The following is a 23,305-nucleotide window of genomic DNA, read 5'->3' on the forward strand; positions in this document are numbered from 1 at the left end:
ATGGACTTTCCTAGGTTGGCTTTGAACTGGGATCCTCGCATCACAGCCTCCTGACTAACTAGGATTACAGGCTTGAGCAGTTAGTGCCCAGTCAACTTGACCTTTCTTGAAGGAACCTCATTCAAGCTATTCTCGGGCCACTGACGGTTAAAGAAACTTCTGAATAGAGAACTCTGGAAGAGGGCATCCTATTCCCTCCCCTAATAGCCACAGTGCAGTTGGCAAGCCCTCGAGCCTACTTGGGAGAAGAAGACAAGAGGAGCATTTGTCTTGAATGGGGGAAGCAAACAGCACCAGGCCTTCCTCCTCACGGTCTCCTTTTCCTTTCCCAGGAATCTTTGCCCTTCCACAAACTTTGGGTCCCAGAGATACCTTGACTGCTGAAGTCTGGGTTCAGTGTAACAGTGACATGTTTATGTCACTTCTTACCTCTGCCAGGAGTCCAGGTACACGCTCTTATTCAACAGGAAAGGAAGGAGGAACTTAGAAGGTCCTGCTATGCTCACATTCCCTCTCCGTGGTGCACAGGCACCGGCTCTGCCCCTGACATCTAGGAGCTAGCCCTTCACTTCTGAGCACACCTCCTTGTGAAGGCTTCACCAGCCCCGGGGCTCTCCTTGCTCCCGTGGTACCCCCAGGCGTTGGTCCACACCTCAAATTCAGGAGTCCATGTGGAGAGGTTGTATACTCGCTGCATGGGAGGTAGAGAATGGAGGTGACTTTGATCCCTGTGGCCCCTCATTTCTTTTCTTCTCTGAAGAAGCTGAATTTCGGTTCACCACAGGCAGGTGGGCAGCAAAGCAAGGCCAAAGCTCAGGAGGGGAAAGTGTAGAGGTAAGAAAACCCAGTTTTGAGGACCACCAAGTGATGTTTCCTTTCTGCCTCAATGATCCACTTTTCCAGGTCACGGGGAGGCAGGCCTTGGCACAAGGAGGGGCAGTGGGGAGGGGAGGAGGGAGAAGCACCCTTAGCCTTTGGCCTGTCACAAAGCAGGGCAGCTTGTCCTCTCTGGAGCAGATGGAACATCTCTGTGTGCCTGGGTCCATTTCCTCCAACCAGGGTTAGGAATGAAGAAGCTGCAGTGGCAGCCACAGTAGGACATTTAGGCAAAAGGGTAGGTGCTGTTTCCACACAAAACACACTGGAAGGGGCCAGAGAAAGAGAGAGTGTGTGGGGGAAGAAGAGAGAGAGCAGAGAGGAGACAAGATGTTCAGAGAGAGGGGCCTTTGAGTGGCCTTGACACAGGCTCAGCCATTGTCCAGGGAGCTTGGGGTAGCGACTTGGTGCTTGCAGCACATTGTGGGTGGCAGCAGACCTGTGGCTGGGGAAACAGGCTGAAGGATACCACTCCAGAATTGAGGGGCTGGGGACAGAGGCTGCTCAGACACCACAGCAGAGCTGCTCTCAGGGCCAGGCGGGGACAGTAGCAGCTAGGGTCACCAAATGAGAGGACAGCAGTGGGCAGAGCCCAGGCTTCCCTGCTGTCCCCAGCCTCTCGAGGGAAGGGAGTTGGTGGGGTACCCCCACACAGGACCTTCAGCACCAGCAGGCTTTTGAAGAGTTCGCTGGGCCCTCAGGTTTGCCCTCTTCTTCCTCCAGCTCTGCCAATGCCAACTCATTGCTGGCACGCGTCCGGAGACCATCCAGTTCCTTCCTGTGGGCTTGCAGCACCAGCTCCGTCAGACGTGTGAAAGACTGGGAAGCCAGGGGGCAAGGGTTAGTCTAGTGCCCATCTGCTGTCCCTGAAACCCAGCAGCGCCCCAAGGGTCAACTTCCTGTTTATCTTGGTTCCTGTGTGCCACTTCCTCCTCTCACCTTCCTGCTCTGCTGGGCTCTACCAGAGACAGACAGCTGGCCCCAGTGCTCTCACCTCTTTAATGTTGAGGTTGGTGCAGGCACTTGTTTCATAGAAGTCCATGCCATACTCCTTAGCCAGCTGCAAGAGAAGAGAGTCATCAAGGGAAGGGAGTGGCTGTGCTATAGGATACCTACTTCCCACAAACCAAGCTGTGCTGAGACAATGCCTCTAGCTAGATCACTTCTCAGAAGAAACTGAGAGTTCCTTCCAAGACCCAGGTTGGCAGAGGATGGAGAAAAATGTTCTATGTATGTACACCTACCTCCTCTGCCTGCCCCCTGGACAGGATACATCAGAATACATCGAAACCAAAATGTAGTGCAGTGCAGTATATCAATAGAAGCATCCTTTTTTTTTTTAATCTCTAAAAGCTATTGTTGTTTTGCCTTAGTAGCAGTGCTTAGATAGTGCCTAAGAACTGTCCTTTAGCTTTTTCACTTAAAATCTGGCACTCTACCACTTGAGCTCTAGTTCCACTTCTGGCTTTTTTGCGGCTAACTAGAGACAAGAGTCTTGTGGACATTCCTGCTTAGGCTAGTTTTGAACTGGAATCATTAGATCTTAGCCTCCTAAATTGGCAGGATTACAGGCATGAACCACGGGTGCCTGCCTTTTCTATCAGCTTTGAACACATTCTTTTTGTATTCAATGCACTGTTTCATCACACTTCAATGAGATGTTTATTTGTCTATATCTACCTGAATTCTCCTTTAATGTCAGAAATAAATAAAAATGAGGAGCAAAGGCATTGGAGTTCAACAGACTCAGACTGTAGTACCAGGGGTGCCATCTCGCAGCTGCATAGGCCTGGACAAGTTACTGCTCTCCCTGAGCTCCAGGCTCATCTCCTGTTAACAGGGAGTGACAGTGTCTGCCAGCCAGGGTGTGGGCTGATTGAATGGAATCATGCACAGAGGAGCACTCAGTAGTATGATGCCACACAGGCAGTACTAGATAAATATTGCTACTCTAATAGGCTACCCTCTGCTTTCACATTTCTCAATGCCATGGACTTTTTGTCAAAAAAATCAATTTTATTTTAAGAGCTAATGGAATGCTATTGTGCTATTGACTGGAGAGAGAGATGTTGAGAGAGAGAGAGAGAGAGAGAGAGAGAGAGAGAGAGAGAGAGAGAGAGAGAGAGAGAGAGAGAGAGAGAGACGGGGGAGAGGGAGAGAGATTCTTGAAGCTCTAAGTGAGTGGATAACTCTTACATCAGAATATCAATCCTTGTCTCTGTTCTCTTAAAATAATGGTCCCTGTATATCTGGTAGGCAGGTGCTCAACCAGTTGAAACACACCTCGAGGCCAATATCCCTGTATATGGGGATATTAATTTAGCATTGTCTCCCTCTTTGCCCCATGGTTTCTCTAGGTGGTCTGGATGCTGTTAGAGAAGACATCAGCAACTCAAAGTAATTCCTCATCACTGACACAAGGATGATGCTTTAAATAGAGGCTGATCATATCTGGAGGGATACAGACCCACAAGACTTGCTGCCTAAGAGGCAGTTATGTATACACTGACCCTTGATCATTGACTGAAGGACAGAGAGCAAACTCTTAACAATGTCCGTTCTCCAGGGCCACAGGATGCCATGGGACTTGCAAGAGAACCTGAAAACAGGGAATGCACTCCTAGGACTATGCTGTCGGGATTAGATAGGAAGCATACTCTTTTTCGGGATTAGATAGGAAGCATACTCTTAGGTCCCCACTCTTAGGACCTGAAGATAAGAGGGTATGTGTCTTAATCCCTGCTCTCAGGATTTGTTCTGAAAGTGCTGCCAAAGATCCAAAGGTGAACCCCCCACTTACCTGCTGCCCTTGCTCTCTTCCCACCTGCCGTTTCTGCTCTTCATCAGCCTTGTTCCCTATAAGAATCTTCTGGACACCTTCTGGGGCATACTAGGAACAAAGGAAGGGCAGAAATGCCAGTGAGGCCACTGGTCCCTTCTCTTTCCAATCTCCCCTTAGAGTCTCACTGGTTTCCACATGACAACCAAGCTTAAGACTGGAGGACAGGAGCATCTCTTATCTGTGGTTTTGTTTCTAACCATTTCAGTTACTTGTGGTCTAAAAATGCTAAGTGGAAAATTATAGAAACAAACCATTCATAGATTTTTAAAGTAAATTTTATTATGGGTTCATTGTTCTGCTTCATTATTAGTATTAATCTTTTACTATGCCTAACTTACAAGTTAGTTTATCCCAGGAGTGTATGCATAGGAAAAAATACAGTATGTAAAGGTTTTGATGCTACCATAGCTGTCCCAGCAATGACATGAGGACAGCTGATGGTAGAAGACAAACTAGCTAATATTGGTATCTTGTTAGGTTGAACAAATGGTATTGGAGCTACAAAGGACCCTGGACTTAATTCAGCTCTTGTTCAACAGATGAGGAACTGGGGACCAGAGAGTTCACATGGCTTGCAAAAGTTTCCCCAATATGTGCACAGTTAGAGCTGAAAGCCCAGTCTTGCAATTCCATCTGTTTCTGAAGTTTCAGGAAGGAAGGCTAGGCACAAACTAATTTCCAGGGAAGGCATAACCATTGGGGCTATGTAAAAAGCCTGAAGGAATGGAAGCTTCAGCTTCTTCACAATTTATTTGCCCAGAGACTTTATCCAGTGCTGTGGAAGGCAAGGTTCCCTGGAAGCATTGACTTACCTACCCTGAGAGCTTACCCTTTCCCCACCCCTGTCAGGGAAGCAGGTATCTCCTACCTCATCAACGTCACTGACCCACTTCATGATGTGCTGGTAGGAGCGCTCACTGCTAATGTCGTAGACTAAAAATATTCCCTGAGAGAAGAGAAAAGGAGAGAGAGCTGGGGAGGTGGATGCACCAAGAAAGTGCACAATCATGAACCCAGAAGGGTGATCCTTACATGTTGGGCCCTTTGTTCCTTCTCCTTGCTTGACATGAGAACCCCTCAGCATCCAGAAATGTTGCCTTCTCTCCCAGATCCCCACACCTGCCTCCTTCTAGATCCATTACACATTTCTCTGGGGGTAGGAAGGCACCACATTCTTTGATCTAGCCATTGTTCCTGGGTGGAGGACAGAAGGGAGGAGGAAGAGGATATGGAACCCACCTCGGGTAAGTCTCTAAGACTAACTGAGGAATGAACAATCAGACAACCTCCAGAAGGCTGCCCTGAGGCTCCCTCCCTGGCAGACAATCTGAGGGCCCTATTTCAGAGGTCAGTGATTAGAGATGACTCAAGCATCCAGACCAGGGAACGGAGTAGCAATATCCCACCTCTAACCTCTGAAAACACCGACTCACCTGTGCCCTTCGATAGTACTGCTTTGTGATGGTCTGGTATCTCTCCTGCCCCGCTGTGTCCCTACAATACAAAGCCAGTCCTTCAGTCAAGTATGGACCAGAGGGGCAGATGGGGAGGGGAAAAACAAGAAATAGGAGTGCCTGTGCTATTGAGAGAGAAACTGGGGAGCTGCCATGTAAAAAATCTGAGGTGCTTGGATCTCCAAAGGAATCCAAACACCCCTGACTCTTCAGTGAGAGGCTTGGTCCACTGGCCTAGGCCACAACTGACAACTATATTTGTACCTGGACCTACAACCTTAACTGAGCCTTGGACAGCTCTCTCTAAAATTTGACCACTGCAGACTCAGCTAGTCAGGAGGATGCCAACTCCCCTTCCCCAATATCCACAAGACCTCTGAAGTTAAAGCCATGGGCTCCATGGTAGCTTGACATAGGGCAAAAACATTATTTTCAACACTGCTGGAGAACCACAGCGGCCCCTAGAGGCTACAAGTAGAAATTGCACTTAACTCTCACCAAGAGTCCCCCCAATAGATAAGATGTAACCTTCTATCCTTCCAGTCTTAACTACCATGTGGTACAGCCCTAGGGTAAAGCCCAATTCTGAGATAATGGTTACTTTATCAATTCCTTCTAATTCCTACCCCTTCGTGACTTAGAATTCCCATAAAGTTTGTTAAGAAACATATCAGAGATTAAGGCTCACACGCTATCATAAAAAATAGTCAGTTATTCCAGAGGAACCTAAGGAGTTTACATATGACAGTAGCTAATGAAGAGTAGCCAGCATCCTCTCCTACACAACTCACCAAATCTGTATCCGCACTTTGATGCCATCTACCTCTATGGTCTTCATCTTAAAGTCAACACCTGGGGAAAGCAAGCAAGCCAAAACATTAGGAAGGGCACTTGTGAGAACTGACTGGGAAAGGTCCAGGGAGCTCACATGTGAAGAGATTACCTTCTGATTAATGTGAAAAAGATCACATGCAGCAAAGGCCTGCTTTAATTATAAACGGACTCTAATCAAATGCCTAGCGATTTGAACTGGGCTTCCACTTAACTCATGGGCTCCTGTTTCTCCAAGCTCCATTTACTACACAGTATAAATCAAGGGCATTTCTCATTACTTAATAGGGTTTCTGGGAAGAGTTAGGGTAACTGGGCACAGCAGCTATTGTTAGGACCTGGGACAGAGCCTGCCGTGTTATGGGTGCACATAGCTGTCAAATGGCCAATGGATGGAGATGGCACACAAGCAGGGTCCACAGGTTCTTCTGCCCAAGGGCCTACAGAGCTAAGCTACCATAGGATGCAAGACACTTAGGGATTTGGAAAATAGCCCAAGGTAGAGACACAGTGGAGAAAATTTGCAGCAGCAGTGGACACTTCCAGCCACAATGGGTTTGCCTCCCCTCTGCTAAATGAGGGGACACTTTTCAGTCACCCTGCTTCTGTCCAGCGCCAACTGTACCCAGTGATTCAAGAGCTGTATCTAGTACAGTAATTAAGCTGAAGTGTTCTTGTATTTCCCGGAGGTGAGTAAGGAGGCATCATGAACCAGTTTTCAGATAGCAGCACAGAAAAGGCAGAGTTCTAGACCACCGTTCATCAAGCTGCACCGAAGGCCTCCAGAAGTTGGGTGCCAGTAGCGCATACCTGTAATCCTAGCTACTTAAGAGGCTGAGATTTGAGGATCGCAGTTTGATGCCAGCCTAGACAAGAAAGTCTGTGGAAACTCCTCTCTCAATAAACTAGTCAGAAAAAGCTGGAAGTAGTGCTGTGGTTGAAGTGGTAGAGCACTAACCTTGACCAAAAGAGGTCAGGGTCAGCACTGAGGCATTCAATTCAAGCCCCAGAACCAGCAAAAAAAAAGACTCCCGTGTGAGCATTTCCAGTACCACTGCCACTCCACCGCCACAGGTGATAGACAGGTGTTAGACCTCTGCCACAGAGGAAAACATGACCTTATCCATCCTGTTCCTGGCTTTCCATGAAAATAGACTAAATTCATCCTCTTCCTTTCTGCCATCAAGACGAATTATCACTTAATTAAAAGGGAGAAAGACTGAGTGAACAACCTGAGCTAAATCAAGCTGATCATCCATGAATCATTTTTCACCAGCCCAAGCTGACTCATATCTATTGAGCTGTATTTTTCCAAATGGGTAGTGTCCAGTAGCCTCCATCCCTATGAAGAGGAAGAGGAGGAGGAGGATAAAAAGAGATGAAGGAGGACACCTAGCTTTGGTAAGAGGCAGAAGCATGCTTCCTCCTCTGAAAAAATAATTTAAAGGTGTGTGCGTGTGTGTGTGTGTGTGTGTGTGTGTGTGTGTGTGTGTGTGTGTGTGTGTTTTGCCAGTCTTGGGCTTGAACTCAGGGCCTGGGTACTGTCCCTGAGCTTCTTTTGCTCAACATTAGCATTCTATCACTTGAACCACAACACCACTTCCAGCCTGCATGAGCCACTAGTGCCAAGCTCACCTTTTTCTTTAAATAAAAAAACAAAAGCTTAAAAAAAAAAAAAAGCCAGGCACAGTGTCTCAGACCTGTAATCCTAGCTACTCAGGAGACTGAGATCTGAGGATTACAGTTCAAAGGCAGCCAGGACAATAAAAAATGTGAAACTCTTATCTCCAATTAACTACTAGAAAACAGGAAGTGGTACTGTGGCTCAAGGGGTAGGGCAGTAGCCTTGAGCTGTATAGCACAGGGACAACACCCAGGCTCAAGGGTAGGGCAATAACCTTGAGCTGAAGAGCTCAGGGACAGTGCCCAGGCCCAGAGTTCAAGCCCCATGACCCACAAAAAAAAAAAAAAAAGTTGTGGGACACTGGTAACTCACATCTGCAATCCTAACTACTCAGAATGCTGAAATCTCAGGATTATAGTTTAAAACCAACCTGAAAAGGAATATCCATGACACTCTTCAATAAACTGCCACAAAAAAAAAAAGCTAGAAATGAATCTGTGGCTCAAATTACAATGCCTTGAGCAAAAAAAGCTCAGGGACAGCACCCAGGCCCTGAGTTCAAACACTAGGACTAGCAAGAAAAAGGTTCCAATAGCATTTATTCCTTCTACTCTATGTTCCCCCACACTCAGGACCTTCCAGCATGAGCACCCTGGCCTGTAGCATCCTTGCCCAAACTTGACCCATTCCCTTTTCTATGTGGCTACTGGTTTTTTCCACTGTGATTCTGCCAGACCCTGCCTGATTGAGTCCTTCACACTCATGTATTCTCACTTGGGCAATTTTGGCATCTCAGCCAGCAGTTTATCCAGCTCTCTCCTTGTCCTGCACTCTCGATATAGTGCCTCTCTACTATATTGATGATGGAGCCTTTCGTCTAAGTTCCACCCCACTCTCCTGTTCACTCTTTCTTGTTCTCTCTGCCTTCCTCAGAAGAGTCTTCTAACCTTTACAGCTCTCATCTTTCAGCTGACTTCTACTCTGGGTGCCTCTCTAAACACGTTACCCCTGTTTGTTGTTTCTTTCATATCCATGAGAAGAGATGTTCTCCATCTGTCTCTACCCACTAGAGTTTGCTCATTCTGGTAGCAGCAATGAATTGCCTACAAGTCAACAGGAGATTGTTATAATGCAGCTCTGAATTTAGGCCAGGTGAGGTAAGAAGTTGCATAAAGCTGGATTCCAGGTGAGATAGAGGTTACTGGCCCATGAATCACACTTGCAAGTAGCAAGTTCCCAAGACTGTGGTTCTCTAAGTATATCCAGGACTACAGCATCACTGTGAACATCTTAAAAAGGAAAACGCTTAAGTCCCATCTCAGACCTATAGGATTCTTTCTGGGGAAAGGAGGAGAAGAGGAAAACCCAGCAGACTGAGTGTTTCAGTAAGCTTTCCAGGAAACTCTTGTGCATGCTTAAGTTTGACAACCATTTTGGCCAAAAGCTTTGCACCTAAAGTCTGAAGAGAGGCAGTAGGCTGTAACCCTAGCTACTCCTGTAACCCTAGCTACTCCTGTAACCCTAGCTACTCCTGTAACCCTAGCTACTCTGGTGACTGGGATTTGAAGACAGAGGTTCAATGCCAGTCCAGGCAAGAAAGTCATGAAACTTTTTTTTTTTTTTTTTTTGCCAGTTCTGGGGCTTGAACTCAGGACCAGCATGCTGTCCTTGAGCCTCTGTGCTGAAGGCTAGTGCTTTACCACTTCCCGGTCATGAGACTCTTATTTCCAGTTAACCACCAAAAAGTCAGAAATAGAGATGTGGCTCAAGTAGTAGAGTGCTTGCCTTGAGCAAAAATGGTCAGGGATAGTTCCCAGATCAAGTATAGACAGAAAAAAAAAAGAGAGAGAGAAAGAGATGGGCGGGGGAAGGGGGGAAAACAAAAAGGAAAGAAAGGAAGAAGAAAGAGAGAAGCAGTATGATTGTTCTTGTTAGCTTTAGAATTACCCTAAGAGTTTGTTGTGTATGTGTATGTTTTAAATAAAGCTACCTTAAAAATAAAATAAAGTGCAGCTCAGCTGGAGTGACATTGTGTGTTAGGAATGGGGGGCGGAGATGGAGGAAAGTGTGGAAGGCCTGATGTAGTGGGAGAGACATCTGTCGGCACTGGAGTCAGATCCTGGTCTGGCACTTGTGTGACTGTGGGGGGAAGTCTTAACTTCTCCCAGCTCCAACTTTCTTATCTGCAGAACATCACTGTCTCCTGAGGTTTGTGGGGGGATATATTTAAACAATGCAGGGAGTGCACCTGACTCACCGAGATTCTCACTCCTACTTTCCCTCTGCTGAACAAAGGCTCCTGGGAGCAGTTGGAACTCTGATGAAGCCAGATTCCACAGTCTGGTCCCAGGTCTTAGTCCCTCATTACTTCACTACTTTTACTAGCACAGAAACGGATACCTTCATCAGGGAGCTTTAGAGATGCAAATTCTCAGGGTTTCCCCACACCCACAACTCTTATGTACACTGAAGCTCTATCCAGCCCAACTCTAAGCACAATTGCAACGGAGGCTTACAGATAGTACTTGTCTGTATACAGAACCCTACAAAGTAGGCAGGAGAGATACCGTGAGGCATAGAGAAGCCAGCCTATGCATGTCTCCATTTCTTGTGGCTCAGCCAGAACTTGGCCAGGCCAGACCCCAAGTTCAGCCCCTGGTTTTCCTCAGAGCACAGGCCCTATTTCTTATTGACCCCTAGGAGTGTGGAAGGAGTCATATAGCCTATGACTGTCCACAGCTTCCTAATGGCTCTGGGGGGTAAGATGCTTCCATTATTGGCTGAGAAGAAGACTTCAAAAGCAGTCCTGCTCCCTTAACTGCCTCCAATATTTTGTCTTCTATCCCTACCTAGACAAAAGTACCTAAGGGGCTAGAATATATTTGATTTGAACAAGTTTTTGTTGTTGCACACTTTGCTTTCTAAATCTCTGCCACCATCATGCACAGTCAGGAATCAAGTAGCAATTCTATGAGAGGAATCCCCAGAGAGCACAAGGAAGACCAAGTAGCCATGGCTACAGAGAAGGGACATGATTCTGCCATTACAGACACTGGTAAGAAGAGTTCCTCAGTTATGTCCAGATTCTGAGACACCTGCAAATGTCCCTTTCTTCACCATGTGACTGGTGTAATGCAGCTCCACGCCCCTTGTTCTCCCTGCCGAGGCCTGACTTCATGGCCTCTGCTCCTGCAGCAGTACCCCTTGGTGACTGCCAGGCCACTACTGGAGTCCTGTAGCACAATGACAGCACAGCCATTAGGCAGCTGGAAGGACAGACAAGGCCCTCCGTAGGACCCCAGGGCTGAGGCAAGACATAGTGATGGTGCAGGGAAGGTGGGCTGGTCCTCACTTGGTTCTAAGGTATCATAAGAGCTGGTAGCTCCCAAGCCTAGCTGCAAATACTGTGAAACAAGGACAACAGGGCATAGCCTAGCTGAAGAATATTCGTTCCCATCACTGTCTGACGCCAACGAAGACCCTGGACAACATACAGGAGCCATGTTTGACACGCGAAGTGTCAGGTCCATCAAATACAATACATGCCAGGGGCTGGGGGCTCACACCCTTTACCCTAGCTTACTGAGAAGGCTGAGATCTGAGGATAAAGGTTTGAAGCCAGCCTGCGCAGATAAGTGCATGAGACTCATCTCTAACTAGCAAAAAAGCTTGAACTAGAGGCATGGCTCAAGTGGTAGAGCACCTCACTAGCCTACAGAAAAAAATGCTGAGTGAAGCCAGGTTCTGGTGACTCATATTTATAGTCCTAGCTACTTAGGAAGCTGAGATATAAGGATCATAGTTCAAAGTCAGTTTGAAGAAGAAAAATCTATGAGACTCTTATCTCCAATTAACCAGCAAAATTTGCGAAGCAGAGGTATAGCTCAAGTCATGGAATGTCACCCTTGAGCAAAAAGGCTATGGAAGAGTGCCCTAGCCCTCATTTCAAGCCCAAGTACCAACACACACACACACACACACACACACACACACACACGCACGCACGCACGCACGCACTCAGGTGGGAGAGGAAAAGGGAGAGAAGGGAGGGAGGGAGAAAGGAGGAGAGAGAGAAAAAGAAAGAAGGAAAGGAAAGGAAGACAACAGGCAGTCAGGGGTTGTTTCCAATCTTGCTGTTGCCACTAATTACCCATGTTATCTTAGGAAGGCCAGTTACCTCTTGTTGGCCTCAGCTTCTTCACCTACAACCTTGAGGTCAGATAAGTTTTTGAGGATGAGATAAGATATAAAGCATGTAATAGGATCTGGTATGGAGCTCTGTGAAACTCTAGGTGAAGATCCTGCCAGTTTCCCTTAGGGAAGGTTATGGTTGAAAATCTAGAGTCACTGCCTAGGGGATGGAAAGAGCCTGAGCTGGGGAGAGAAAGGGCAGCTGGGAAAAGACCCAGTACAAAGCTGAAATGCCTCAACAAACAGAAAATACCACTCATGGCTCCCAGAGTCTGGCTACAACTTAAATCCTGACAATACTAGGCTGTGCCTCTTGGCAGTCAACAGCTGTCTTCTTGCAGCTCAGCAGCAGCGCATGGGTTAATGTCAGATGCCAGCTTGCCAACTCAACAATGCCACATGCTGCAATGGAAAAAGGGCTATTTCTAGGTGCCAAATGTTATCGCCATGATCAATCACAGACCAAAGGACCCGCAGAGTGCCCTGAACTTTTTCATCAGCCATGAGACTGAACAACAAGGAACAATTTAATACACCTGAAACCCAAGGCAGACACTCAATCTGCAGGGCCATGAAGGCTCCAGTTACCAAGCACGAGTCCCAGGAATGCCCTCCTTCCCTCCCCCTACTGAAAGCCAGCGTGTGCTGGATATATGGCACTTCTGGGCATTGTAACAGGAGGTTACCTACAGAAAGGTCATTGCTTTAGGCCAAGGCTGACCCAGTAGGGAAATGACTGTCTGACTTTGCCACCCTAACAGGCATTGTGATAATAATCTCCATTGCAAAACCCTCTTCTCTGAGCAAAAAAAAATTTCTTCATAACTGAGGGGGGTATGTAAGGGACAGAACAAGAAGGAGAAGAACACAGAAAGAGCTCAGAGGTGACGTTGGAGAGACAATCAAGACCAAGGATCCTGGCACACAACTATCCTCATAGCAAGTGAGTGAGGGGGAGGGGACAAGCACAGTTCCATCCAATCTGTCACTAGCTGCATCCCTTTGCCTTCCTGGGGACTCTGACCTCACGCCTTCCTGGTCTACAGGCTGACTGACTTTCTCCTCTCTGGAGCTGTACACTGTCCCTCACGCTGGCTTCCTTCTGGGGAAAAGGTACACACAGGCTCTCAAAGCTAATGCATTAGTCAGTATCTCACCATCTTGCTCTGGGAGTGACAGGAAACAAAAATGTAAGCATCTGATCTAGGCAGACAAAATCATGATCCTGGAACTCATTCCAAAGTAGTGTTTTAGTAAAGTGCTATTGACCAGAATCAGCTAAAGCACAGTGTCTAGGCCTTGAGTTCATGCCCTAGTACCAGCACAGAAGAAGAAGGAGGAGGAGGAGGAGGAAGAGGAGAAGAAGGAAGAAGAGGAGGAGGAGGAAGAGCAGGAGGGGAGGAGGAGCAGGAGGAAGAGGAGGAGGAAGGAGGGAGTGAGGAAAGGAGGGGAAGGAAAGGGTGAAACATTGATTTGCATGGCTCATTAGTTGAACATCTGTTTGCCAAATGGGAAGCCCTTGATTCAAATCACATTACTGGGGGGTGGGGGAAACCCAAGTTAGAGTTTTAACTTCTAGAGTACAAAGTCAGATCAAAGGCACTGATTCAGTGTGTGTGTGTGTGTGTGTTCGTGTGTGCTGGTCCTAGGACTTGAACTCAGAGTCTAGGCACTGTTTCTGAGCTTTTTTGCTCAAAGCTAGCACTCTACCACTTGAGCCACAGCTCTACTTTTGGGGTTATTTGGGGTTTTTGGGGGGGGTACTTTATTTAAGATAAAAGTCTCATGAAGTGGGGCCAGGAGTTTGGCCTAGTGGTAGAGTGCTTGCCTAGCATGCACGAAGACCCAGGTTTGATTCCTTGGTACCACATACTTAGAAAAAGCCAGAAGTGGTGCTGAGGCTCAAGTGGTAGAGTTCTAGCCTTGAAAAAAATCCAAGGACAGTGCTCAGGCCCTGAGCTCAAGCCCAGGACTAACCAAAAAAAAAAAAGTCTCATGAAGTTTCCTGCCCAGGCTGACTTCCTTTCATGACCCTCAGTTCATAGCCTCCTGAGTATCACGGTGTGAGCCACCCGCACCTGGCCCTGTGTTTGTTTTTGACTAACACAGATGCCCATGCATGTGCACACATACCCCCTCTACACAGAAAGAGGGAGATCTGGACCATTCTGGAGGTCACCAGCTTTACATAAAACCTTAAAGCAGCAGGCTTTAGGAGCTACACATAGATGTGGTTTTCCAGCCACCTACTGACCATTGTGTAGCTGGAGTGAGCCCCATGGCTTGTTCTGTAGAAACTCTACTCCAGAGGGCAGGCTGTTCAAGGGGTCCTGCAAGGTCACTCCGGGAGGCTAGCTGATAGACGCTATCTGACCTATACTGAACCTTCCCAACAAGAACACTGACTGCAGTGTAAAGCACCAAGCCCGTGTCATCTCTGCATATACCAAAGGACTCCCAGCTGTCACAGCAGCCACCTCCTACTCCCTGCTATGCCTGAGCGTCTCCTAGGACCTGAAGCTGTACAGAAGATCTCGAAGCTACTAGAAACAACTCACTCCTTACAGAAGTTCCTCCCATATTACCTCAAACACATGCCTGGTGCATTGAGCTTCTCATAGACTTATGAACTCCAAGAAACCAACACTATCTATTATTTATCTTAGGGAAAAGCAGACTCCTCTAGGAAAAAATGTTTTCATTCACTTGCTCATTCATCCACTCATTCAAATGGATGAATGTTAGTGTGTATCTGGAAACTAAGCTAGGTACTCTAAGGCAAGTAAAGAGCCACACAGAAATGATTCAGCCTTGTCCTCAGAAAGCTTCCACACCAAGGGAGATGGATATTTAGCAAGTAAGTAAACTAATTCAGAGAGGTAAGGGTGGGATAATGGGGTAAAGAGTATGGAGAAGAGTCAGAAGTTGGTGGTTCATGCCTATCTACTGAGGATGTGAAAAATCTAAGATCTGAAAAACATGATTCAAAGCAAGCCTGGGCAGGAAAGTCTATGAGACTTTCCAGTTAACTACCAGAAATCTGGAAGTGATATGGCTCAAAGTGGTAGAGCACTAGCCTTAAGCAAGAGAGCTCAGGGACAGGGCCCAGGCCCCATGACCAACAAAAAAAAAGAAAAAGAGTGAGGAGAGGGTGCAAGCTACTTTTGTTGGGCTGCTCAAAGAGGAACCTTTTAAAAGAAGTGTTACCTGAAGGGTTCCAGGTAAGCAGGTACACATTTCAGCCAAACTCACCATTTTTAGGAGAGAAGAGAAATACTATTCTTTCCTCTACAACAAAGGGAGAGCCACACCTGCTCCTGGGTCTCACAGGGGCCTTTGCGCCTGCTTATGGGTATGTGTATACCTATATTCTAGCATACACATGTGTGCATCCACTCTTTTTTTTTGCCAGTCCTGGGCTTGAGCTCAGGGCTTGAGCACTGTCCTTGGACTCTCTTAAGGCTAGAGCTCTACCACATGAACCTCAGTACCACTTCTGGCTTTTTTCTATGTATGTGGTACCGAGGAATCGAACCCCGGTCTTTGTGCATGCTAGGCAGGCACTCTACCACTAGGCCAAACTCCCAGCCCCATGCATCCACTCTTATGTGGATGCTTTACCCTAAAGAGCGCACAAAGAAGTATCTCAAACACCAGCAAGGCCAACTTTGAAGCTCCTAAGTCTCACTTCCTGATGACATCTCTAGAGACAGTAAAGCTAAGTCATACCACTCCTGCGTACAGTGGGGACCTACAGCAAGCATTTGGGGAATGGTGCTTCTCTTGCTGAGCTCTCCCCAATCCCTTGTGCAGAGAGGTCCATGGAACCTCTGACTGGCATAGTCTGTTCCAGTTACACTTGTCCCACCGCACTTTGCCAGATGCCTACCTGCACCTTCACCCCACAACCAGCTGGGCTACTGTTCACTCATTTCCCAGCCTCCACCTGGGTCTGTTTTTTAGCAAAAGGTCTAAGTAAATGGAAACTGAAGCTTGAAAGGGATAAGACCTCCTGATATATCCGCTCTCACACAGAGCCAGCAAAGCAAACTCCCAATCAGCACCTTCCTGAACTAAAACTGGTGTTGCCATGTGTGGCCACTTATCCACTGTCCCAGCAAGGCTGAAGAGCAGCAGCCTGGGTGGAGGTATTTTCCGCAGCACCCCTCTCCAGGAGAGGATGTGTGCTTCCCCTGACTTAGTTCAGTGGGAATTCTTACCCTTTAAGACCCCCCCACCAAAAGCTCTACCAACCTCCCCAGGAGGGAATTCTCACTCCTCTGTGAGTACAAACATTTCCTTTTGCATAAAATCCTCACTGTTTGGAAGCCTGACACTTAAGCTACACTGGAAACACTCAGAGGGCACACCAGAATCGCACTCTTTTCATAGTCTCACTGCATGGTACATGGTAGGTCATTAAATATTATCCAGCACAACTGAGAGTATGAAGAGAAAATGAATGAGTTAGTGAGTGAACAAATGAGTGAGTGAATGACATGACACATGACACATGGCACATGACACATGGCCTAGAGAAGAAAGCAGCAGAGAGAACATTTTCAACAGTGATGAACCATCAAAACCAACTGTTGGCTAGTCAGGAGACTGCACTCTGAGGATCTTGGTTTAAAACTTCTCTGGACAGGAAGTCTGTGAGAACCTTATCTCTACAAAAAACCAGATGTGGAGTTGTGGTTCAAGTGGTAGAGTGCTAGCCTTAAGCAAAAGGAACTCTGGGAAAGTATCCAGGCCTTGAGTTCAAGCCCCAATACTGGCACAAAACAAAAACTATTAGCCCTGCCTGAAGATCACAGACCCTTTGCAAGGAGTTCTTGGTATGTCTGTATCAAAATGGTAATACAAGGGTAACGCTCAGATTCCGTCCTTCAGAGTTCCTAATAAGACTCCTGTCATAGCCCTGTGACTCCCTCAGAGGAAAGCAGAGGCAGAGGCATGGGAAGCAGAGGCATCATAATAGGTACAGGAGGCCACACATTCCCGCCCCTGCCTCACAGGAGACAGTCTCTGAGCGGCAGCCTATGGAAAGCGCTCCTTGTGGAAAAGCATGCCCAAAGCCAATGTGGAGAAACAGAAGGAAAGGTTCAAGTTTGGATCACCTGCATGCAAGACGGGAGTCACTGGTTCTCCAAGGGTCTCAGTTCCTGCCAAGTTCGACAACAGCTTAGACATGAGACCATGCTTCTTCAATGGGAGGAATAAAATGACCAGGCGTTAGTTGCTGGACCTTACTCTCTCTTGACAAAGCCCAGTGATGGAGCAGAAGAGCTAAATGGAGGTCAGAAGCCTGTTCAGGAAATTGGCAATTTTACAGGGAAATGGTCACAAATATTGAATTACAGAAGAAGGCACCAGGAGAAGAGCTGGAGCTCGGGGTAGTAGGGTAATGGCCAAATATCAACTTTCATGCTATGAAGTTCATCGCCAATCTTTCTGGGATGGAGAGAGAAGAGAACACACCCAGGAAGCACAGGGATGCTGGAGGGAACAGGGTGCTTGAAGATGGGTCAAAGTTCCACACAGGTGCAGATGGGTGAAATCTTCCATGCGTTTCAGATGTAGTCTTCCCAGCACTTGGGGAAAGGGGTGGGAGGCAAGGTTTTGTACCTGTGTTGGATAGAGGAAGGGAGGAACGCAGGAACAGAGGCATGAGCTATTGTTACCCCTGAATGGGGTCCCAGGCTGGAGGCAGAGCCACCCCATCACCTCAGGCTGTCCTGCTCTACCTACCTCCTCACTAACTCTTCCTTTTCAGACCCTGGCATAAATGCTAGGAAAATAGTGAAAACAAAATAAAATAGACCCAGCTGGGTGTTTGTGCCTTCTGCCTGTAATCTCAGCATCACACTCAGGTTGAGATCTGAGGTATGTATTTGCCAGCCTGAGTAGGAAGGTCCAGGAGATTCTTATGTTCACTTAACCACCCAAAAGCCAGAAGTGGAGCTGTGGTTGGAGTGGTAGAATACTAGTCGAGACAGAGAGAGAGAAGCGAGAGAGCATGCCCAGGAATAACACCCAGGCTCTGAGTTCAAGCCCCAGGACTAGCACCAAAACAAACAAACAAAAATTCATAAAAGCCCACAGAGCCTATGCTCCTGGAACTCGGACTAGCTCTCTGATTCCTGTGAATCCCCAGCTCTGTCATGGTACCTATCTGGCACATAGTGGGCATTCAATAAATAGTAGCTGAATGACTGAATCTGCAAGTGACCAGCAGGATGACCTCATAGCATATTACTGACAATTTACTCATCAGAACCAACATTCTTATGAGCTGCGAATAATAAATAGTGATGGCAGCTACCATTTTATTGAGGGCTCTACCAAGTGCTTTGTGTCCATTAGCCTCTCTATACTCTTCCCAGCAACCATTAAGAGTCTTTTACTATCATCCATTTAGAGATGAAGTAAGCACAAAAATGTTAAAGAAGTGTCTGAAGGACAAAGGGCTGGTAAGGCTCAAAAGAATGCATGTCTGACTGGGCTCTTCCCATTCTCTCCATTGCTTCTGCCCTCTCCTTCCTTTCTGGGAAGAGAATAGGGGAAGAAGAGATAGGCCTCAGGTTGCTCCAGGGCTGCTAAAACCTAAAACCTGCCAGTGAAGCAAAGTTAGCAGCCCAGCCTTGACCTTCTCACAATATCACACTGTATTTGTACCCAGCTCCTAGCAAAGCCCAAGCATTTGCACCAATGTCTGTGAGGCCTCTTAATTCCAGGCTCAGGTCTAACCCTGGCCCTCAGTCACCATAGGCTGCCAGAGGCAGTTGCAGCAGAACTTCCTGAGAAAGGTGACAGGAGCAACAACTCAGCCTGGGAAAGCTGCCTGAACCACAGTCGTGCAACCAGTCCAACCGGAAAATCCCTGCTCACAGCCTCCTCCTCACCCACAGGAAAAAAAAAGAAGCAGCAGCCTAGGGGTAGCTTTTCAAACAAAAGGCCCAGAGACCAGGTATACTGTCTATTCCTACACCAAGGATTGGGAGGGAGAAAAACATCTTTTGGCAGTCTCCTCACCCTCTATCAGTAGCTTACTTCCCAGCTCGGGCCACCATGAAGGAAGATCACCAGAGGTCCCCCGCATACAGATGTCTACATAGGGTATTTTCTTCTTTTCTCAGCAGACAGCATGGGTCATAAGGGATTCCAATGCCAGGTTGACTGGTTTGAACTATTTCCCACTTCCAGAAGGAAAGCAGGGTAGGTGAGTGATCACCAGTGAGAGACGGGCCCTGAGAGCACAGATAATACCACAGCCCTGTATGAATGAACCCTCTGCTTCAAGTCTCACCCCCACTCTTCTAGCCAACAACCTCTCATTGCTAGGCTCAAGCTCCACATCCCCCAGCCAGGCCTTTGATGCTCTGCCAACTGGCTCTAGCATCTAATCATTAATAATTTACCATGCGTTGAGATGGTAGCTAGCACTGTACTGGGACCTATGAAAACAAAGAAGCATACGGTTTGACCTCACCCTCAAAGCACTTATAGTTTAGGAGACAGAGAGATAAACAGAAGAACATTCTCTCTCTCCTGCTTAAAAAAAAAGAAAGAAAAACCAACTCTGCTGCTGCAGCCAGACTGCCCCCAGTATCATGGACACCCACTCACTTCGCACCTCTGTTATCTCTGCTCAGCTCACGTTGTTCCATCTGCTCCCTTCCACTGCAGGAGCCAACCCACAGGCAGCCCACACAGAGAGGCCCAGCTTTTAGCCTTCCCTGTGGGTTTCTATTAGTGGCTTACATCCTGGTCCTGGCCACCATGCAGAATGGGTTTGTCAAAGACCCCCTGAATGTAGATGGCCTAGGGGGACATTTTCTCCCCATCTGGTCAGACAGGGTGGCTTCCTCTGGAGCCTTTCCTTCTTAGTCTCCCACAGCAATGCACTCGACAGGCTGCCTCTATGGCCCACGGTACATGGATAAGCACTGGGAGGCCTGCATTAAAGGGAGTGATAGGATCATCATTTGAACGATGCTTCCTGTGCCAAGCCCATATTATCTCATTTAGGCAATAGCTATTTTATGTCTTCTGTCCTTGACTACACTACAGGCTTGTGGGCAGGAAAAGGTGCACAGCAATATGCCTCTAAAATGCCTGGCATGGTACTTTGTAAGGATATTCATCCATTAACAGATGAGATGGTCTTGTCAGGAGGCTCTCACTATCACTCTCTGAGCTACCCCCATCAGCTGGCAATTCCAACCTAGAGGCAGGGTCATCTGCCTGTGTGCTAGCCAAAGAGACAAGAAAGATGGAGGGAAGGGCAGCCAGTGCCTCAGCCTACCTGGGAGGTCTCAGCTCCCTGGCCAGCTCTTTCATGGAATGTCCTAAGCTCTCATAGTAAGCATTATACACACTGAGCCACAAAAAACGTCATCCTAGATGATAATCAGTGTGAGTCACGAATCTGACAGTAACTGGTGTATTGCCTTGTTTTCCCCATTCACCAAAATAAATAAATAGGTAGACAGGTAGGCAGATAGGTAAGAAAGAAAGAGAAAAAGAGAGATAAAATGCCTAGATCAATGGTCAGCATGGCAAAAGAATGTTTAAAGCCCAGCTTGAGAGCAATGACTCTATATTATTTATCTGGGACTCTCCCAAGTTTAGCATTCAGGACACACATTTTTAAGTGAATAAATGAATAAATCTGACCTGGTAACCCCCATTTCCTTGGCTCCTTGATTTGTCTCTTGGCTGCCCCTTCCTTGGAAAACTTCCCAAATCACCTAAGGAAAAAAGCTTCTCTTCATCATCCAACTCTTGCCTTTCAGTGTTAAGTGAATGCTGAAAACATGGCCAGCATGGAGGGAATCATATGCCATTATAAGCTTTAAATAAGGAAGTATTTAAGAAACAAATCCATGGGGACAGACTGAACAAAGGCCTGTGTGAAAAAACGCAGGTTTATTTCTCTTCCATCAGATCCAAACTCCTAAGGAGTCCTTGTAGCCTATGCGAAGATAGGCCTAGCCATCGTTGAAAACAGGTTTTTAGCCAAGAGCCTTTTCAAGGAAAGAGTGCCACTGAGACAAGTACCAGCTCACTACTTCACCTTTGCCCTCAAAGTGGCCAGCCCTGGGGTGGGGGGGGGGGGAATCCTGAGGAAGCCCCTGTGGTCTATGTGTCAGGAAAAGTATAATACAAGATGAAGAGGTAAGGATGGTGATTACAGTTGGGGGGGGGGGGTAAGGGATGGTCACCTTTTTAGGAAAATACAGTTTTATCAGGGTCATCCTGGTAATTTAGAAATAAGGTCTCTGTTTTTGCTGAAACTGGTACATGTCTCTCCCCCTGGAAGCTAATATCTCAAAATTAAGCAAGCATCTCAAGAACTTCTGAAATGATGGGAATAAGTCAAGTCCTCAGTGAGCCAAGTCCAGGGCACTCCTCAGACTTGGAATGTGGCCAGGACACCAAGGTATACACAACTGCTCTTCAGGCAAAAGTTTGGCACCCCTAGCTCTCTGCAGATAGCTCCACAGCTCCTGGCATCAAGCCCATGTCAAAAATAACTACTTCAAGTTTCTATCAAGTGGTAACCTGCTGCCCTTTGTCCCCAAGCTGGTCTTATACCCCATCTGGCTCCCCAGCCACTCCCTGGCTCACTCCCAAGCCTTTCTTCATCACCTCTTTCCCCAGCCCTCCTGAGAGGCATGTAGCCCTCTCAGCCAGGGCCCAGGGTCTCTTCCTCTCTAGATCACTGAAATGTCTCTCACCCAAACAGCAGCCCAGTCCAAGCTCCTGGGTCTCTTAAGAGCTGGCCTTAAAGCTCCTCAGAATAATTTGAACAAGCTCTGCTCTCTGATCCTAAATCTCTTGAAGATAGGAATCCCAAAAGAGGAAGAGCCCCACCCACCACCCCCTAAAAACTCAATGATGGTAACACCCCAGCAACAACAGCCAGCCTTACCACTCCTGCTGAATATTTTCCATACTGATTTCATTTAATCCCCATAACCCTCGGGGTTATATCACTATTAGATCCATTCTATGGGCAGAAACTAAAACTCAAAAGCTTAAGTCACTGTCAATATCATGTTGCCCCAAAGGGAGGTCTCCAGGTATGTCTGACAACATATACCTGCCTCTTAACCTCCAGCCTCTGGTCCCCTGACTGCATCTAGTCATTCTTTCCTCTCGGATGAGGATGCTGAGGGATTGGAGAGAATTCTCCAGAAGAAGCTGAGAGCTAGGGCCCTCCCTGAAGGCCCCAGGGGTCACAGGAGAGCATTCCAATGTGATGACCAGCTGCCAGCCCTGTTTCTCCTGGCAGCCTGGGTAGTAAGGAGGCGGCTTCAGGAAGAGGCTGACCAAGAATGGAGGGAACCAGTAAGTAGGTATAGACAGAATTTCTTCAATTCAGGACCTGTGGTGGGAGTCCTCTGGGACCTGTCAGGGGCCTTCTGAGAATACTCTCAGAAGGAAGACTGCAGACCAATTCCAGGAAGAGTAATCAAAAACTTGTCCAGAATGCCACTAGGCCTTGTTCCCCTAACCACAGGCTCCTGTACCCCCCAGATCAGCGTCTACAGTGGACCCTCGCCTTCGGAGTCCGTGGTCTTCATGAGTATTCCAAACCTTCTTCTCCTTCTTCTTCCTCCTCCTCCTCGCCCCTCCCTCCTGGACTTGCAGGCATCCATGTCCTCCTCCAGGTGTCCCACCTGGTGACTTGCCTTCCCAACTGTGCCCTGGAAACTCAATCCCTGTGCCCACTCTCATCCATCCTGACTCCGCACCGGGTCACCCCTGAACTAAGGGCTTCTCCGTGACTTACTGACTAGTCCCCCACCCTGACCTTTCCTCGCCCCCCCTTCATGTGGGACTAGACGGATGACCCTTGAAGGCTATGGTTTTCACTGCCCCAGCTTCGGGCACTCCCGGCCTACACCCACCGCGGGGTGTGCTCAGGGCTTGGATGGGAAGGCTCCCCAGCCCGAGCCGGAAATCCCACCCGGAGCGGGCAGCGGGGACCCCGCACCTGCAAGAACCCAGGCTCAGGTCCGGGAGGGTGGCCACTCCCCCGACCCCCGACCCTCCGACCCGCGCCACCGCGTCGGGCGGCAGGGGCGCCAGCTGGGGTGGAGGGGGGGCGCCCCGGGCCGCCGCCCCTTACCGATGGTGGAGATGTGCGAGGAGTGGAACTCGTTGTCGGTGAAGCGGCAGAGCAAGCAGGTCTTGCCCACCCCGGAGTCCCCGATCAACAGCAGCCGGAACAGCACGTCGTACTGCTTCGCCATGGCTGGAGTCCGAGGGAGCCGGGGGGGGGGGGGGGACGGGGGGGGGGCTGCCGGCGGCGACGGCTCAGCCCCGCTCAGCCGCTGCCATCGCGGCGGCGCCGGCCCCGAGGACGCTGCGGGCGGCGAAAAGAAGGCGAGCCCGGCCCCGAGCGCCGGCCTGGGCGCGGGGAAGCGCGGCTGCGGCGCCCCGCTCCGCTCGGCTCGGCGCGGGGAAGCGCGGCGC

The 23,305-nt window shown here is 48.2% G+C and overlaps 1 protein-coding gene across 2 annotated transcripts; it reads right to left on the reverse strand.

Annotated features, from left to right (window-relative positions):
- Rab15 (RAB15, member RAS oncogene family) lies at window positions 1–23,305 on the reverse strand. 2 transcript variants are annotated; one of them, XM_090344290.1, is made up of 8 exons: window positions 22,959–23,041; window positions 20,498–20,571; window positions 5,964–6,024; window positions 5,152–5,212; window positions 4,587–4,664; window positions 3,677–3,766; window positions 1,871–1,936; window positions 1–1,695 (listed from the first exon to the last, which is right to left on the reverse strand). In XM_090344290.1, exons 3-8 carry the CDS (start codon window positions 6,008–6,010, stop codon window positions 1,537–1,539), a joined length of 501 nt encoding a protein of 166 aa, XP_090200416.1. In that variant the 5' UTR covers window positions 6,011–6,024; window positions 20,498–20,571; window positions 22,959–23,041; the 3' UTR covers window positions 1–1,536. The 2 variants fall into 2 exon arrangements, with proteins under 2 accessions (XP_090200416.1, XP_090200417.1); XM_090344291.1 differs by lacking the exon at window positions 20,498–20,571 and having other exon boundaries at window positions 22,959–23,305.

Source organism: Megascapheus bottae, chromosome 14 (genome assembly GCF_031878675.1).
Source record: "Megascapheus bottae isolate mThoBot1 chromosome 14, mThoBot2.hap1, whole genome shotgun sequence".
Classification (NCBI taxonomy): Eukaryota; Metazoa; Chordata; class Mammalia; order Rodentia; family Geomyidae; genus Megascapheus; species Megascapheus bottae.